Source organism: Ochotona princeps, chromosome 21, assembly GCF_030435755.1.
Source record: "Ochotona princeps isolate mOchPri1 chromosome 21, mOchPri1.hap1, whole genome shotgun sequence".
NCBI lineage: Eukaryota > Metazoa > Chordata > Mammalia > Lagomorpha > Ochotonidae > Ochotona > Ochotona princeps.
The window spans coordinates 29,196,869-29,214,624 of record NC_080852.1 but is presented as its reverse complement, the minus strand read 5'-3'; the positions used below and the strand labels follow the sequence as shown (position 1 = coordinate 29,214,624).

Here is a 17,756-nt window from a genome sequence, read left to right as displayed (position 1 = left end):
TCATTTTTAATTTAGAAAACCAGTAAGACTCATTTTCCGTAACAAAAAATTTTCAAGAGTAAGTCAGAATGGACAAGCACTGCTAACAGTTCACTGTATTGTATTTTAAGTTGACAAGATAATGCAACAAACACAACTGGTCTATACATGTCTCTCCTCCCCTCCGTGTTAAGACATTTGACACAGCTTACCTTAACTCATCTTGCATTTCTGCTACCTGATCCAACAGAATACTCAGGCGATCCCATCTCATATTTTTACATTCCTTATGGAAATCAAAAGCAATGTATCTATTGAAAGAAAAGATATTCAATACTGATCAGAGAGGACTCATTTTACTATTAGTTTCTTAGTGGCTGCTGTCCTCTCTGTATCAAAGCACACATACTTCTTAGGAACACCGGCGCCTCCTTTACTATGGGCTTCCCACAAAACACACGCTGCACACATCAGACAGGAAAAACCTAAACACACGCACACATCCACGCTCCCCTGTTCTTCAAGGGGGCCTCAGCAGGAGGACAAGCCCAAACCACAGCCACGAAGTCTGTGCTATAAGGCACAGCCTAACTCAACATCTAGCGTGTATTTATTCTCCATCCCCATGGGTAAGGAACAGAGATCCTTTTATTGAACCACTTTTCAAGGTGACAAACATGTTCAACACTCACTTCAGTCCGTCCGCTGTGTATGGGGGTTATGACAGCAGGCAGGGTTCCTACGCTGTGGTGAGAATGGAGGCAGCAGTGTACTGGCCTTCCCAACGCAAAGGTCACAATTTTGGATTTTAATTTATGTCTCAAGTTCTCAAAGTTAGCTACAGAAAACTCCAAATTCTTCAAGTCAACACTGTATGCAAAGCCTATTTATGGAAAGGAAGCCCATAGAGACAGAAAGTCTGGACCAGGGCCTAGATAGAAACCAACAAACTTTTTTCTTTTCTTTCTTTCTTTCTTTTCTTTCTTTTTTTTTTTGAGTACATACATGCTGGATTTCAAACCCAGAGACTGAGACTGTTCAGGTCTGAATGTACAAGCTGAGTAAGGTCCTCAAAGGCTTTCCACACACGTTTTTCAGGAATCCCTTCTCTGAATCACGCAAGATGTGTGTGGTCTAATCGACAGTCAGAAGGTGGAAACGAGGATGGAGTGAGTGGAAAATCAGCTAGAGCTTTCTAATTGGGAGAGATACTTAAATTCTTTCCCCAATTCCTGTGCATGCTTGAAATTCAACTTGTATTTGAAATTTCAAATACAAGTTGAAACAATTTATCCCCAAATAAAACCATACTCCTTTTGGGGGAGAAGCTGAAAAGTTTTCTTCAAATGTGCACGGCCACTTCTTCACTACACCACACTGCCAGTTTCCTGCTAGAGTGAGCTCTTGGCAGGCTGAGCTACCACCTGGCATCTCCTCATGGAGAAACTGGCCTTAGAGGAGGGCCAACTTTTCACAAGGCTGCACCCGTTTGCAACTGCTGCCTGGCAACTCACAGGAGGGCAAAGGTGTTGCTCCTGAGAAGGGCACCAAGCAAGCAAGAGCTCAGCTGCTGCAGCTCCTGTGGTGCTCAGGGCCCCTGAGAACACACGAGCCAACCGCAAGGAGCAGACCCAGCAACCACAGCTCACAAAGCCTCACAGGGACAGTCATGACAGGTCAGTCAGAGACCAAGCTCAAGTTACAACCCGACTGCACAGGCAGGTGTCTGGCCAAGTGCTTAGGATGTCGGTGTGAAATGGCCAACTTTGACACCTGGTCCCACTTCCAGGCTCCAGCGCTCTGCTGGGGCAGCCCAAGCACTTGAATTACTGCTTCTTGAGTAAGTTAACTTTAAAGACACTCAGAAGTTACTCTGCAACATCAATGTTGGAGAAAATTTCAAACCAACAAACCATTATTTTACTTCATCTACTATTTTACAAAAACACAAGCTAAAGTTTCACAAATCTAGTGAGCTCTCATGTATATAAGAGTTTTTCAAAAGATTTTGGAAGCCAAAATAAACTTGTATTAACATATCCTGTTTGAACAACATATAGCTGGAGGCGCTAAGAAACGTAGCAGTTTGAAAAGATCCCCTCTGGCATTTGGCCCAATGGTCAAGATGTTAGTTTTGTTTTCATATTCCAGGTCTGAAAACCTGGTCTCAATGTGCACCTCCAGATCCTGACTCTAGTCTGCTGCTAACGCAGATTCTGTGAGGAAGGAGAGACGGCTCTTGCTGAGAAATCTAGTTTCCAACTTTTTATTTTTATGCTTTAATCACACATTTCCACAGGCTTTTTTGAGGTCCCCTCATATATATAACTGCACATCTGACCGGAAAAGACTTGCCACAGTTTTCTAGGGAGGTACCTGATCATTCCACTTCCCAAGGAAGACACCATTGATGCAAACGCTTGTTCAAGTGGCTTCTCTGAACCCTTCTGGTTTACCTGCAAAAACAGAAAAATACCAGTAACTTTCAGTTTATTTAAATGCAACAATAACATCAAGAAAACCAGGGAGTTTTAAGCTTTCATTCATCCACAGAAACATTACCTAACAAATGAAAAAAATTTGGAGACTATCTGAATGAACTTGGTAGGAGCTCTGGAGAGACATCAAAGGTTTGTAGCAATCAACCAAATGTCCCATCAAGAAAAAGCCACCTTCAAAACAGTGGGAAAGTTTTGTGTCTTTCTTCGTCATCTTTTCAGCATTCTTGCCCCAGAGCACAGAACGTTCACAGTCAGTAACCAGGCTCTCCATTTTCCCCTCACTGAACCAGAGGAAGCCAATCCTCTCGTTATTTGTAAACACTTAGTTCATCTGCTCTAACCTGGAGGACGAACCTGCTTGTCTCTGTGCTGCCTAATCTGAATACTGCTTATAAAAGGCACAAAAAGATTATGAACAAACAGACATCTAAGGTTGCTTGGGGAGTCGGAGTGAAGACGCTGGGAGTCTGGAGAAGCAGTGTCATGGTGCTATTTTGTAATAGATGCCTGCTCTTGAGGTGGAAAATTCAAGAGGAGTTCAAGAGGAAACTTGAGCAGGCAGAATAAAAGGCAAACTTGAAGACATCAATTCTCAGTAAGAGAAAGGAAAATAAACGTCAACAGAGCCAGGGGATTTGTGGGACAGCATGTGCGTTCAGTACCATGGGAGGCCCAGAAGGAAGAGAGGCAGAAAAGGCATTATTTGAAGGAAAAAAAATGACCTAAAATTTCCAAAGCTGATGAAAGACATAAATCTCCAAATTCAAGAAGTATACTGAATTCCAAGAAGGATAAATCTAAAAAGAATCATACTGAAAGCATTATGATCAATGGCTAAAACAGAATTTTGAAAACAATCACACACACCCATCTGCAAAGACAGAAGGGAGAAGGAAGAAAGGAGAGTGGGGAGGAGGGAGGAGAGGGGAGAGGAGGAGGGAGGAGGGGGAAGAGGGAGGAGGGACAAGGGGAGAAGGGAGAAGGGAAGAGGGAGGAAGGAGGAGGGGAGGAGGGAGGAGGGGAGGAAGGAGGAGAAGAGAAGGGAGAAGGGAGGAGGGGAGGAGGGAGGAGAGAGGAGGGAGAAGGGGAGGAGGAGAGGAGGGAGAAGGGGAGGAGAGAGGAGGGAGAAGGGAAGGAGGAGAGGAGGGAGGAGGGGAGGAGGGAGAAGGGAGGAGGGGAGGGGAGAGGAGGGAGGAGGGGAGGAGGAGAGGAGGGAGGAGGGGAGGAGGAGGGGAGGGAGGAGGGGAGGAGGAGAGGAGGGAGGAGGGGAGGAGGGAGAAGGGAGGAGGGGGGAGAGGAGGAGGGAGGAGGGAGGAGGGGGAAGAGGGAGGAGGGACAAGGGGAGAAGGGAGAAGGGAAGAGGGAGGAAGGAGGAGGGGAGAAGGGAGAAGGGAGGAAGGAGGAGGGGAGAAGGGAGAAGAGAGGAGGGGAGGAGGGAGGAGGGAGGAGGGGAGGAGGGAGGAGGGGAGGAGTGAGAAGGGAGGAGGGGAGGAGGGAGAAGGGAGGAGGGGAGGAGGGAGGAGGGGAGGAGGGAGGAGGGAGGAGGGAGGAGGGGAGGGGAGAGGAGGGAGGAGGGGAGGAGGAGAGGAGGGAGGAGGGGAGGAGGAGGGGAGGGAGGAGGGGAGGAGGAGAGGAGGGAGGAGGGGAGGAGGGAGAAGGGAGGAGGGGGGAGAGGAGGAGGGAGGAGGGAGGAGGGGGAAGAGGGAGGAGGGACAAGGGGAGAAGGGAGAAGGGAAGAGGGAGGAAGGAGGAGGGGAGAAGGGAGAAGGGAGGAAGGAGGAGGGGAGAAGGGAGAAGAGAGGAGGGGAGGAGGGAGGAGGGAGGAGGGGAGGAGGGAGGAGGGGAGGAGGGAGAAGGGAGGAGGGGGGAGAGGAGGAGGGAGGAGGGGAGTGGTGGAGAGAAGAGACAGACTGATTATATACAAAGCTTTCTCACACAGAATTATGTGATTTCTCACCAGAACTCTCGAAGACCAGAAGGCAATAGGATAATATATTTAAAATGCTGAAAGAAATTCTCGCCAACCAAGAATTCTATACTCTGAAAAATTATCTTTTAAAAGAAAAAGTTAAGACATTCCTGTATAAACAAAATCTGAAGGAGTTCATCAGTACTAGACCTCATCTGTAAGAAATGCTACAAGGAGTAGCTCAGGTAACTTAGAACCACATGGACTATAATGACCTCCAACAAAGGTAACTACAAAAAGCTAAAATCATTGTATTCTTGTTTTGTAATACTCTATTTTCTACAGGATTTAAAAGTCAAATATATAAACAATTATAAATTTACTGAGACACAGTGTATAAAGATGAACTATGAAAATATCAATAACAAAAGCAAGGGGCCAAACTTCATAGGAATAGCATTTTATATGCAATGAAATTAGTAATGAATAAAATTAGATAGTTACAGATTACAGGGTGCTCCCTGTAACCCTCATGGTAACCAAAGGAAAACAGCCATAGAATATACACAAGAGGAAATAAGATAATCAAAATACACAACTGCAAAAAAGTCAACTAAACACATGACAGTAACCGAGAAAATAACAAAATGCTGTAAGACAGACAACAAACTGCAAAACAGCAGAAATAATCTTCCTCATCAGTAGTTCACATGTAAATGGACTAACTCTCTGACCACAGGAAAAACACTGGAAGAATGGGTAAAAGACACGACCCAGACCCAACTAGTCTGCTCTGAAGAATTATTAAAAAATAATTTCCCAAAAGAAATTAAAACTACATATGAGAAGGGGACCTGTAATCCTATATTTACAGCAATACAATCTACAATAGCAAAGACATGGAAACAACACAGATGCCCATCCAAAGAGGAGTGGCTAAAGAAACTGTGGTACATCTACTCCATGGAATATTATTCATCCATTAAAAAGATGGTCCCAACTAGAGACCATTATGAAATTTATATTACAATTGATGGTCCCAACTAGAGCCCATTATGCTTAGTGAAATAAGCCAATCACAAAAAGAGAAATACCGTATGTTCTCTCTAATATAAGGAATCCACCATGCAAACTGGAAGGTATAGTGACGGAGTCATGAAGATTATCAGATCCAGATGTGAAAACACAATGCAACATGCATCTCTGCTTCCAAACAAAAGATGGACTCCCAGTGAAAGTGTTGGATGTGTCTAGACAATGGGATGATACACTGTCTGTACCAGCAATGTCGGGGCACACTTAAATAACAGACTGATGGAACTGTAACTTCTTATGAAGAGCTGTGACATGAGAAAAATCAATCGGGGTTGGAAATTGGAGGGGGGGGAATCTCAGACTACACAGAATTGTAACATAAATTAAAAAATAAAAATAATAAAAAGAGACTCTAAACAAACATTAACATAAAGAAAGCTAGAGCAGCCATAATAAACTCAGTAAAAAACCCTGGTAAGAGAAAAAGAACCTTAAGTTCTGGTCTCTGTCCTTCATGTACGTCTTACAAGTATACATGGAACATTCTCCTCAACAAATTTATTGGTGGGCTGGAATATATATAAGTTCCAACACATTTAAAAAATAAATCATGGTGTATTTTCTGATAACAATGAAGCTTAAAAATAAAAGTAAAACTAGAAATGTCCACAAATTCTTAAATAATCAGAGTAAAAGGAAAAATATCAAATTTAGAAAACACTGGAAAAATATCACATCAAATTAAAGCAGCACTAAGAGGCAATAAGCAAACTTTAAAAAGAAAACCTCAAATCAATAACCTAACTTTACATTTTAACAACTAGACAGAGCAAACAAAACCCAAGCTAGCAGAAGGAAGGAAGATTTGAGCAGAGATAAATAAAACAGACAACAGAAAACCAACAGAAAACATCCATGGAACTCAAGGCAATCCTTTGAAAAGATCCATAAAAAAAAAAAAGAGCCCAGCACAGTAACGTAGCAGCTAAAGTCTTTGCCTCACACACTGGGATCCCATATGGGCACCAGTTCACGTCCCAGCAACCCCACCTCCCTTCCAGCTCCCTGCTTTTAACCTGGGAAAGCACACGAGGACAGCCCAACGCCTCGGGACCCTGCGCCCGCGTGGGAGACCCGGGAGAGGCTTTGAATCGGCTCAGCTCTGCCCGGCAGCCTCTTGGGGAGTGACTCAGCAGACAGAAGATCTTCCTCTCTGTCTCTCCTCCTCTCACTATATCTGACTTTGCAATAAAAATAAATAGATTAAAAAAAAAAGTCAGCTTCTCTGGGCCAACTTGCCCACAGACATAAAACAAATATCCCAAAACTGAGCTTTTATTTAAAATGACCAAGAGAGAAACCCAAATAATTAAAATGATAGTAGAGATATTACAAGCAAGTTTTGGGAAATAAAAATAAGACAATACTACATGAACACTAATCCACCAACAAAGGCAACACCCTACATAAGAACAAATGCCTAGAAAGACAAAATCTACAACAAAACTGAATCATGAAAAAAAGGAAAAGCTGAATAGACCAATAGACAGAAAGGGGACTAAGTCAATAATGGAAAGCTTTAAAAAAAAAGTCTTGGAGCAGATGGTTTCACTAACAATCTTTATCAATTTTACAAAATTCATCCAAAGTCAGTTCGGTAGATATATTTCAGTTTAGTACAGTGAAAATCCGTGGAACTGGACAGCACCGATTTAGATCCCTTATGCAACACTTAACGTCACTGAACTGCAATTTAAAAATAATTCAAATACTGCTTTATTTGAAGAAGCAAAGATCTTCCCCCCCCCCCCAGAAATACACACAAAACATACCAGATTGATTATGACCTGCTTTCCATAAATAATCACTTGTGAGTCAAAATGCCTTTGGAAGCCATCCATCTAGAGGGGAAACACACAAATGTTGATGAGATTATATCACAGGAGTGTCTACATGATTTATTTAAAGTACTCACTTATCTGCCCTGTTTTGATATGCAAGAGATGAAGGCAGGTGGAGCTGTCCTCCAGATGTTCTAATTAGATCCATTCTAACTGGACCTGCATCACTAGCAGTTTATGAGTAAACCTCAGCGGCATATTGGTACCCTAACTGGCACAAAGCTGCAAACCTTAATGAGACTTCTCAAAACTGTATTTGCCATTGCAGCCATCAGTCTGTTTTTCAACCTCTCTACCACGCAATCTACACAGTCTTGCAGGGATGGGGGACCTTTTGGTTGCCAAGTACCATCTAGATATTAATAAAGCCCCTAGGTATTAATAACACCATCTGTGGGTCACACAAAATTATCAGCTTAAAAACAGGCTTGAGGGCCTGGCGGCGTGGCCTAGCGGCTAAAGTCCTCGCCTTGAACGCCCCGGGATCCCATATGGGCGCCGGTTCTAATCCCGGCAGCTGCACTTCCCATCCAGCTCCCTGCTTGTGGCCTGGGAAAGCAGTCAAGGACGGCCCAATGCTTTGGGACACTGCACCTGCGTGGGAGACCTGGAAGAGGTTCCTGGTTCCCGGCATCGGATCGGTGCACACCGGCCCATTGCGGCTCACTTGGGGAGTGAAACATCGGATGGAAGATCTTCCTCTCTGTCTCTCCTCCTCTCTGTATATCCGGCTTTCCAATAATAAAATCTTTAAAAAAAAAAAAAAAAGGCTTGCTAGGGCTGGCATCATGCCATGGTAGGTTAAGCCAACACGTTCAACACAACCATCCCAAACGAGCATGGGTTCGTGTCCTGGCTGCTCCAGCTCTGATCCCGCTCCTGTTAGTGCACCTGGGAAAGCAATGGAAACAGCCCAAGTACTCGTGCCTGGGCCATCCATGTGGGAGATCCAGAGGAAACTTCCCACATCAGCCCTGCCCAGCCCCAGCCTGGGGACATAGAGAGCTAGCAGATGGAAGATATCTCTGTCTTTCCACCGGCCCTCTAACTCTTCCAAATAAACAGATAAATAAATAGTAATTAAAAACAAAATACCCTGATAAATTTATTGATTCCAGGCCCTGCACATGGCTGCCTTGGCAGTACCACACCAAATGACACTGCAGGCTTGTGTGGTCCACGGGTCAGTCATTCCCCATCCTCGGAGACTTCTTGTGTACAGAATCAAGGAAAAGGGGCTCGATAATGGTCAGTCCTGACTTACAGGAATAAATACATGGTCTACATGCAATCTAAAGCACTACTGTACTTCCATTTGTAGCCAGGGAACAAAGCATGGATACCCACGTGATTTGCCACTTTGTTGATCTGTGGAATTGGTTTGTACTTGAGGTTTGGTCTTTGGGACCAAAAAACAGGTATTGATCCTCGAGACTAAAAGAGAAGAGAAATGTGAAAATAAACCCCCTCAAGCCTGCTTTTCTCCACTTATTCATTATTGGGGTGTATACACACACACGTAGTATACATGTATGATTTCACAAAGGAAAAAAATAACACAACCTACCAACTCCAAAAGAAGTCCACTGTGAACCTGCTCCTAAAGTTTGTATTTTGGGAATACACTCGCGAAGAACTTCTTCACTTCCTAGTTTAACAAACACTGTACTTGTGTACTAGTTAATTCTAGATCCCCTCTAAATTCCTGGGGTGGGTGGGAGACTGGGTGGGGCTTCTCCCTTAAAATCCCCTTTAATATCAGATTATATTAAGGAAACAATACAGAACTAATTATCTTGCCCATCTTCCCGTAGCGCTTGAACCTTTTTACCCTAATTATGTCAAGATTGACAAAAAATAAAAAAATAAATATATTACACAGTAAAAAAATAAATTCTAAAACAAATCAGTGTATCCACAACTAAAAGTTAACAGATTACATCTATAACTCAGCACTCTGGAGAGTTTAAACTGCTGTATGCATTCTGAGAGGCATGCTAAGCCACTGGGGCTCTGGAGCAGCAGGTGGTCCACAAGGCAGGAATTCTCCCACAGAGCCACGCACGGCAGGCCAAGTCAACCACAAGCCAGCATCCCCCTAGATCTAAATGGTTCAACTGGCCTCACCACTGGCACCTCCTACCTATTTGCTTTTCCTTTAGGAATTTAAGGGTAAGGAATGCCAGCAGATCAGTACCGGGTTAAAGAAAAACCCTTGGGCCTGGCGGCATGGCCTAGCAGCTAAAGTCCTCGCCTTGAACGCCCCGGGATCCCATATGGCCGCTGGTTCTAATCCCGGCAGCTGCACTTCCCATCCAGCTCCCTGCTTGTGGCCTGGGAAAGCAGTTGAGGACGGCCCAAGGCTTTGGGACCCTGCACCCGCATGGGAGACCCGGAAGAGGTTCCTGGTTCCCGGCATCGGATCAGCGTGCACCGGCCCGTTGCGGCTCACCTGGGGAGTGAATCACCGGACGGAAGATCTTCCTCTCTGTCTCTCCTCCTCTCTGTATATCTGACTTTGTAATAAAAATAAATAAATCTTATAAAAAAAAAAAGAAAAACCCTTTTTTGCAGTCAAGTTTTTGCACAATGTAGACAAAGATACTATTTTGAAAAGGAGGGGAAGGAAGAGAAGGGAATTTTCCTCTTGACAAAACACCCTCGGAGCAGAAGAGGCTGACGGGCCAGGGCTACGGGGTCACTTGCCTGCACAAACGAAGCCCTGCTCCCATTGTAGTGCACAATTTGTTCTGTTTCTACGAAGTTAGCTGCATGGCCTTCAGAATCAATTCCTAAATTAAAAATAGTTAGGAAATACATTTAGTACATTGGAAACTTCAAAAAATCATGAATTCAGGGTGACTTGGAAAGAATTAAGTTCTAACTTGCAGAAAAGTACTTACAAACCTAAATATCAAGGCACAGTCCACCACCAGAAAATGAACAAACTCGCTCTTTAACGCATTATTTATACATACAAAATCCTTCTAAAACACCGTTTATACAGCTTGACATATCTTTGAAAGAAAGCAAAATTCCCTAGAGAACATGTCCATAGATTCCATTTGTAAAAATACTATTATGAAAAGCAGGACTATGACTCTGGGGTTGGCACTGTGGCACAGTAGGTGAGCTGCCGTTCAGCAAGCTAACATCACATACGAGCATCCGTTTAGTCCTGGCTGCTTCACTAACAATTCAGCTCCCTGCTAATGTGCCTGGAAAAAAGCAATGGAAAAACGGTCAAGTACTTGGCCCCTGCCACTAGTATGGGTTCCAGTTGTCTCACCTCAATACGGCCCAGTCCTGCCTGGTTACTGCTGGCATCCGGGGAGTCAACTAGCGGATGGAAGCTACTACCTCTCCCTGTCTGTCACACTGCCTTTCACAAAAATAAGCTTTTAAAGACAAATACTTAGGGGCCCGGCACAATAGCGTAGTGGTTAAAGTCCTCGCCTTGCACACACCGGGATCCCATATGGGCGCTAGTTCTAATCCTGGCGGCCCCGGTTCCCATCCAGCTCCTTGCCTGTGGCCTGGGAAAGCAGTTGAGGACAGACCAAAGCCTTGGGACCCTGCACCCACATGGGATACCCGGAAGAGCTCCTGGCTCCCAACGTCAGATCGGGAGTCACTTGGGGAGTGAATCATCGGATGGAAGATTTTCCTCTCTGTCTCTCCTCCTCTCTGTATATGTGCTTTTCCAATAAAAATAAATATGGTTTCTGGCAGATGCTGATATTGACATCCACATTCAAAATGAAAACAAAAACGATACCGAATCCTACAACTTCGCTAACTCCTGAGATACGCTCATCATCTTGATGCTAATTTCTTTCAAGTATCTGAAGAATTCCTTTATGTATTTGTGTAACAATCTACTTTAAATTGCAAATACAAGTTTCAAGCTAGTTATTGACTCAAAACTCCATTAATTTATTTCAGATAATTTATCTGTCCTAAAAGTTGTTTTTTTTTTTTTAAATAACAATGTACTCATTTATTTGAAACAAGTTGCAGAGAGAGGAGAGCTGCAGAGAGATGTCTAATCAGCGGGTTCACTCCGCAAATGGTCCCAGCGGCCTGGGCTGGGCCAGGAACCTCAACTAGGTCTCCCACCTGGTTACAGGGAGTCAGGCACTTGAGCTAGCCTCTGCTGCTTTATCAGGGACATCAGCAGGGCCCTGGAATGGAGGTAGAACGGCCTAGACTCAGAGTGGTGCCCATAGGGATGCTGGCATCACAGGCAGCAATTTAACCCACTATGACACAACGAAGGCTCCATATATATTTCTTAATATTCCTTCTAACTAATATATTTTTCAAATATAACATGTTGAGGTGTGTATTGTTTTTTTCTTAATATATTACCAGGAAGGGACAACATTACTAAGTCAAATCAGCAATGATGCACTTCTCAACCTTTTTCAGATTATTTTCAGCATGGACAACATTTGTTTCTTTTCCTGGGGGTGGAGAGGTACAGGTAGACACCTCAAGATATTTACGAAACTGTCTTTAAACATATGTTAGATAAAAAGAAAAAAACAAGGTACATAAATATAATCTGTGTCGACAAAGGGAGACCACCACCTATCTGTATTAACTAAACCTATGCAGAAGGATAAACAAGAAACTAACATTTGCTTAGCCATTTGGAGGGTGAGAATCAAGCAAGCAAAGACAAAAACAGGAAATGTTTTTCTTACGAGTTTAAATTTTTTTTTGTTATTTGAAATATGCAAATGCATTGCCAGCTTAAAAATTCAAATTATAAAATCAGCTTCCATTAAAAAAAATCTAGTTATGAAAAAGCTGATAGTTCTAATTTTGATGACATGGTATTGATCGTGCCCCTCAATGTCTAACTTTGCAGTAACATCTGCAAAGTGTATCCATTTGTAAATCAATATAAACTTTTGGCCCAAAATTTCTAGTCTGTTTATTAAAATTTTAATGTACCGTGGCTTAAAAAAGGGAAAAGGGGGCTAACATTGTGGCACACTAGGTTAAGCCTCTGCCTGTGATGCTGACATCCCACGTGGGCGCTGATTCGAGTGCTTGCTGCTCCACTTCCGACCCAGCTCCCAGCAGATGCAGTCCTCGGGGCTCTAGCCCATGTGTGAGACACAGAAGCAGCTCCCGGCTCCCGACGGCCCCACCCATGGCCACTGCAGCCACTCAGAGAATGAACCAGCAGAGGGACGATCTCTCTCCTCCCCTTTGTAAAATCTGCCTTTCAAATAAAAATACATCTTTAAAAAAAAAAAACAGAAGGAAGAAAAAAAGGAGAAACTCCATTCTAAATGACAGTTTTCACATTTCCAAAGCAGGGCTTGAGCAAATCTGCATGCAGCTAGCACAAACCCTACAGAGTAAGTGCTATGTTTACAGCTAAACTTCTAGCTTTATGCAAAGAAACCAGGAATAAACAATAAAACAAATTATTTTGGGGCAGTTGTTTAGGTTCCTGAAATCTGCACTGAGTTCAATTGTGTGCTGTGAAGACAACCCTCCAACATAAAGTTCCTTAGTTTAATAAGCAGCGCCTACACCGTCACATTAACATTTGCAATGTCATTCCAGTAGCTGGGATAACGGTTACAGTGAAGCAGGACGTAAACACGTAGGCAGGCTGTTAAGTGATAATGAAAATAAAATACAAAAAGTTGTAACCATATCTAAGACAAAACATTAGTGACAGGACCTAAATTGTCCTGATGAAATTATTCTCACCTCTCACGTAATAGCGAACACCAGCTCTGAAACAACTTCTCCTCGAGATGAGAATCCAATCAAAGTACTTTCCATTAATTGAACAGGAGTGCATAGTAATAACTCAACTATTAAGAAAAATAGAACCGATGTAGTGAATTCTTCTACCCTAATAAGAATGAACTGCCTTTAAGAAAAAAAAGTGGAGAACATAGAAATCCTTTTGTTGCTTTAAAACTATCATCTTCAATTGTGAAGTTCTGTCAAGTTGTCCAAAATCACCTAGTAATTATACTTTCCCCCCAAAATGGGAAAAAAAGGCCAAATCCCCTGAAAGTTTTTCTTAAAATATAATTTCCCAAAATACTAGTGACAGCATATGTTATACAAAACTCATCACCACTCAGTAAGAGAATCATAAACTAGAGTAAATACAAAAATTCATTTAAAAACTGAGTTCAAAGCTTATTGCAATATTAAAAAAATTTTAGGAAATCCATGCAGCTTCTCTTGCGCTAGGCATGTTCCATGAGGCATTTTTGTTTTCCCAAGACTCCTCAGACATGCAAAGTCTTTCCACTCAAGCTCCAATGGGAAGGCTGGAGCTGCCTTTGGGGTTCACACATCCGCTACCTTAAATAATGCTCTCATTGAAGAGTCTGAGAAGCGGAACATGTATCAGGTATACAAGTAACTTCAAAGATATCCTGTACTCAGAGCTGCTGCCTGACTGGTACAAATTCTCTAACTGGACTGATGAACACCTTTTAAAAGTAGCAATGATGACTTTACGACACTATGAACACAATTAATGCCACTAAAGTGGCAAGTTATACGCCAATCCTAAGGGCTTATGATAAAGAATGTCACACAGACCCTTGGTTGCCCAAGCAGCATCTCCGGGATTGCTGCAGTCCTTGTCCACCAGGTTCTATCCCTGTCCTCTGAGGAGAAACCAGGACCCACTCAGACCACCACTGCCCTGCCTGTTTTGTTAGTTTCGCCTCTGATAAGTGTTTGGTCTGAAAGTTCTGACTCTTCTCCATAAAAGGTATTAGTTCATACACAGTTTTTTGACTTGCTTTATTCGTTCAACACACTCCAATGTCTAGTTCATTTCTGTGACTCTCCCACCTGTTGGCATAGCCATAGTTCACTCATCCATCTTACCACTCATGATCCTGTGGGATGCTTGTAGCTTTTGCTATAATAAACAGTGTTACACAAGAATTCTCTGTATCTGAACAAATGGAAACGGCTCTCAGGGCATATTACTGCTGGGTGACAGAATACATTCAGCATGTGACCTTATATAAGGCTATGCCACATTGTTCTGACAAATCCTTTGGCTTCTAATCTTTACCAACACTTGATATCCTCTGCTTCTTTAATGTGTACCAGACTGGTTGGGGTTACAACAGGTGGACAGGTTTATCCTATGCTTTTAAAAGGTCTACTCCTGTTTCCTACATCATCTAACTGAGTCTACCCTTATGCTTCCTATATGTAGCATTTAAAAATATAATTTGAGCTACTATAAAGAATAATAGCATAAAAGTATCTGTGCATTTACAATGCAACTTGAGAATGGCACTACAACCCTGAATTTAGTCAAAGCTTTTCACCTAATAATTATTCTCAAGTGTGAAGAACATTCTTTGGTCTTTTTAAATACATAATGTCTAGCAAACACAGAGCCTGCTTCCAAGTTTTATAAAAACACACTTCACTTTGGTTTGTCCTGCGAGTTCCCAAGATTCACCCTTATGCTGCATGAAGACCAAGTATGATTCCTCTTCAGTGTTATCTGCAACCTAGAGTGATCCCACCACAAAAAGAAAAAAAATCTGTTGACAGAACTTGTGATATTCATAGTTCTGCTCTAACACGAAACTACGAACATGTCTATAGATCCCTCCTGACATGAAAATATACAGGAGAAAGGCCTGCAAATTCATCTAGAATGCTGAATAATTTCTAATCAGTGGTACTGAATGACACCAGCAAGACGAGATACTAATGATTCAATCCCTGTGCAAGCTTGCATCACCAGACTTAACAATGGCTCCTCTGTTACCAATACATTTTCCTTTGAAACCCACAGTCTAGAGAAGATTCCAAAGCAATATTTATTCATTCACTTACCCAAATTACAAGGATGAGTAAGCCGTAAGTCTGCTCCTAGAGCTAAATCTAGCAGACAATGTAGCTGACTGCTTAATGAATCACTTTGCTATGATTATAAGATGTGTGTGTGTGAGACAGAAACACTTCAGAAAGCTACAACTAAAAAATGTGAATGTATTTACTTTTGGCCTTTTATCAGTGAGTCACAGGGCAATCCACTCCCACTCTCCACCTGGCCTTTTCACACACTGTCCTCACCTCTTACACACCTCCCTCATCCTATGCACAGCTCATGATACCATCTCCTATTTCACCTTGGAAATGCTAAGCCCTTCACATTCCCTTAACGTGTGTGTGTGTGTGTGTGTGTGTGTGTGTGTGTATGTGCGCGAGTGATCCATTTATCCACTAGAACCCACATCCATATTCTCTGTTTTCCATCTATAATGACAGACGAGAGGCCCATGTCTGACCCACAACTGTAGAGAGATCCCCAACTCCCTCACACTTACAGACAACACACTAACATGAATATTCTCCAATTTCCTGTTTCTCTAAAACCTTTCTTACTGGCATTTGGTAATACACCTCTTTGGGGGAGAAAAGGCAGGCACCTAAGCTCCTTCCTCAAGGTCATCATAGTTAAAAAATCAACCTTATAGCAGTTGGCTACATCCTCCTTGGAAACATTTTCTTCACTGGCATCTGGAATATTTCTCTCCTTGGTCTTTCTCTTCCTCAGTCAGTGGCTTTATTAGCTTATCTTCATTTCTCCAATTTGTAACTTGGGAGTAACCCTACAACCTGCCCCTTTGGCTCACTCACCCTGGATCCCTCACTTCCTAAGTCCTGTATCCTTGGTGAGGCCTACAGTCCATGGCTTTATTATTTCTCATAATGAGGCCATCACCTGTCTTTTCCCTATAAACCTTCTTTCCAAGGACTCTCAAATTTGTCTCAGTATGAACTTCCTTCCTGAGCTCTTATCTCACTTATCCAACCGCCGTTAGCATCTATATTTGGAGATCTGAAGAAATCTCAACTTTAACATGTCCAGACAAAAGTTCAGATACCTTCCTGCCTTCCTTCTGCCTCCAGCCTCTCTGCCACCTGAGTGGATGACTTCTTTCCACTTACTCTGGCCAAGAACCTTAGCGACACACTAGAGGAAACGTCACTATTTCATACCCTACATGTAGTCAACCAGAAAAATCCTCAAATCGGTCTTCAAAAGCAACCTAGAACCTGGCTGCTGCACAGCCTCACCACTGCAACCATCCTGGTCACAGAGAACTTCACTTCTCTCATGGGTGACTGCCATGCCTGTTTCTCGCACCCACCCTTGCTCGCCTTTCGTCTGTATGTGCTACAGTCAGAGTGATCCTGTCTACTGGCAATCCTCTTCCCAACTGCCAACAGCTCCTTGTTCTAAAGTAAAAGCTACAGTCCTTCCACACCTAGGAAGGACTTGGATAATCTGGGCCCAAGTATTTTTATGCACATAGATCCCATCTCTCCTCTTCCACTGTGTCTACCCCAGTCCTGCTCCTGCCCTGGGCCCTTGTACTTGCTGACCTTCCATGGAAACCTGGTTAAAGCCCCTGGCTTTGGCCTGGCCCAAGTCCAGCTATTGCGGGTCATTTGAGGAGTAAGCCAGTAGATGGAACTCCTCTTTCTCCCCTTTCTGTCTCTCCGTAACTCTGCCTTTCCAATAAAAGAAATCCTTTTTTTAAGAAAAAAGAAGCATGGGATCAGAGCTCTAGTCAATGAAATGTATTAAACAAAAGTTCCAATAAAGCTTCAAATTAGGCCCAGTGCAGTGGCTTAGCGGCTAAAGTCCTCGCCTAGAACTTGTTGGGATCCCATATGGGTGCCGGTTTTAATCCCAGCTGCTCCACTTCTCATCCAGCTCCCTGCTTGCCTGAGAAAGCAGTTGAGGATGGCCCAAAGTCTTGGGACCCTGCACCCACATGGGAGACCTGGAAGAAGTTCCTGGCTCCTGGCTCCGGATCGGCGCAGCACCAGCCGTTGCAATCCCTTGGGGAGTGAATCATCGGATGGAAGATCTTCCTCTCTTTCTCTCCTCCTCTCTGTATATCTGACTTTGCAATAAAAATAAATAAATCTTAAAAAAATAAAAAGCGTCAAATTAAAAATTAATGGTTAAACTTTTCTAAAAATCACATACAAAAAGCAGCTCATAATCTCACTTGATAATGCTCCACTAATAGCCTCATTTATTTAAAATACAGTTGTCCCAAACATCTTAGAGAATTCTTATTTCTGTTTTTACTGTATACTGAAAGAAACTTAGGAAGCTTTCAGTGAAGGGGGAAGACTATAACAACAAACAAAAAACAGAATGAATTAGAGCTTTGATTCTGCCACTCTGTTACTCCCCACAGTTTGGAAAAGTTTTTAATTAATTAAGCATAGTTAAGAACAAACTCCCTTCACCTCCCCTTACACTACACTGTCTCTCACAAGGGGGGGCATTTTGATACTCAGCCTACAATTAGATAAATACTGCTTATTTTGCATTTGCACAATTTTGCCCACTTTCCCTTGTACTCCACCTATTTTCAGCTT

General features: G+C 42.9%; 1 protein-coding gene across 1 annotated transcript in view; it reads right to left on the bottom strand.

Annotated features, from left to right (window-relative positions):
• Positions 1-17,756, bottom strand: part of SACM1L (SAC1 like phosphatidylinositide phosphatase) — a 45,349-nt gene that overhangs the window by 10,844 nt on the left and 16,749 nt on the right. The window contains exons 8-13 of the mRNA XM_004581398.4: positions 13,062-13,163; positions 10,032-10,117; positions 8,673-8,759; positions 7,257-7,325; positions 2,356-2,435; positions 192-290 (exon numbers count right to left, since the gene is read on the bottom strand). Coding sequence (XP_004581455.2) covers positions 192-290; positions 2,356-2,435; positions 7,257-7,325; positions 8,673-8,759; positions 10,032-10,117; positions 13,062-13,163 — 523 coding nt within the window. The remainder of the gene's footprint in view (positions 1-191; positions 291-2,355; positions 2,436-7,256; positions 7,326-8,672; positions 8,760-10,031; positions 10,118-13,061; positions 13,164-17,756) is intronic.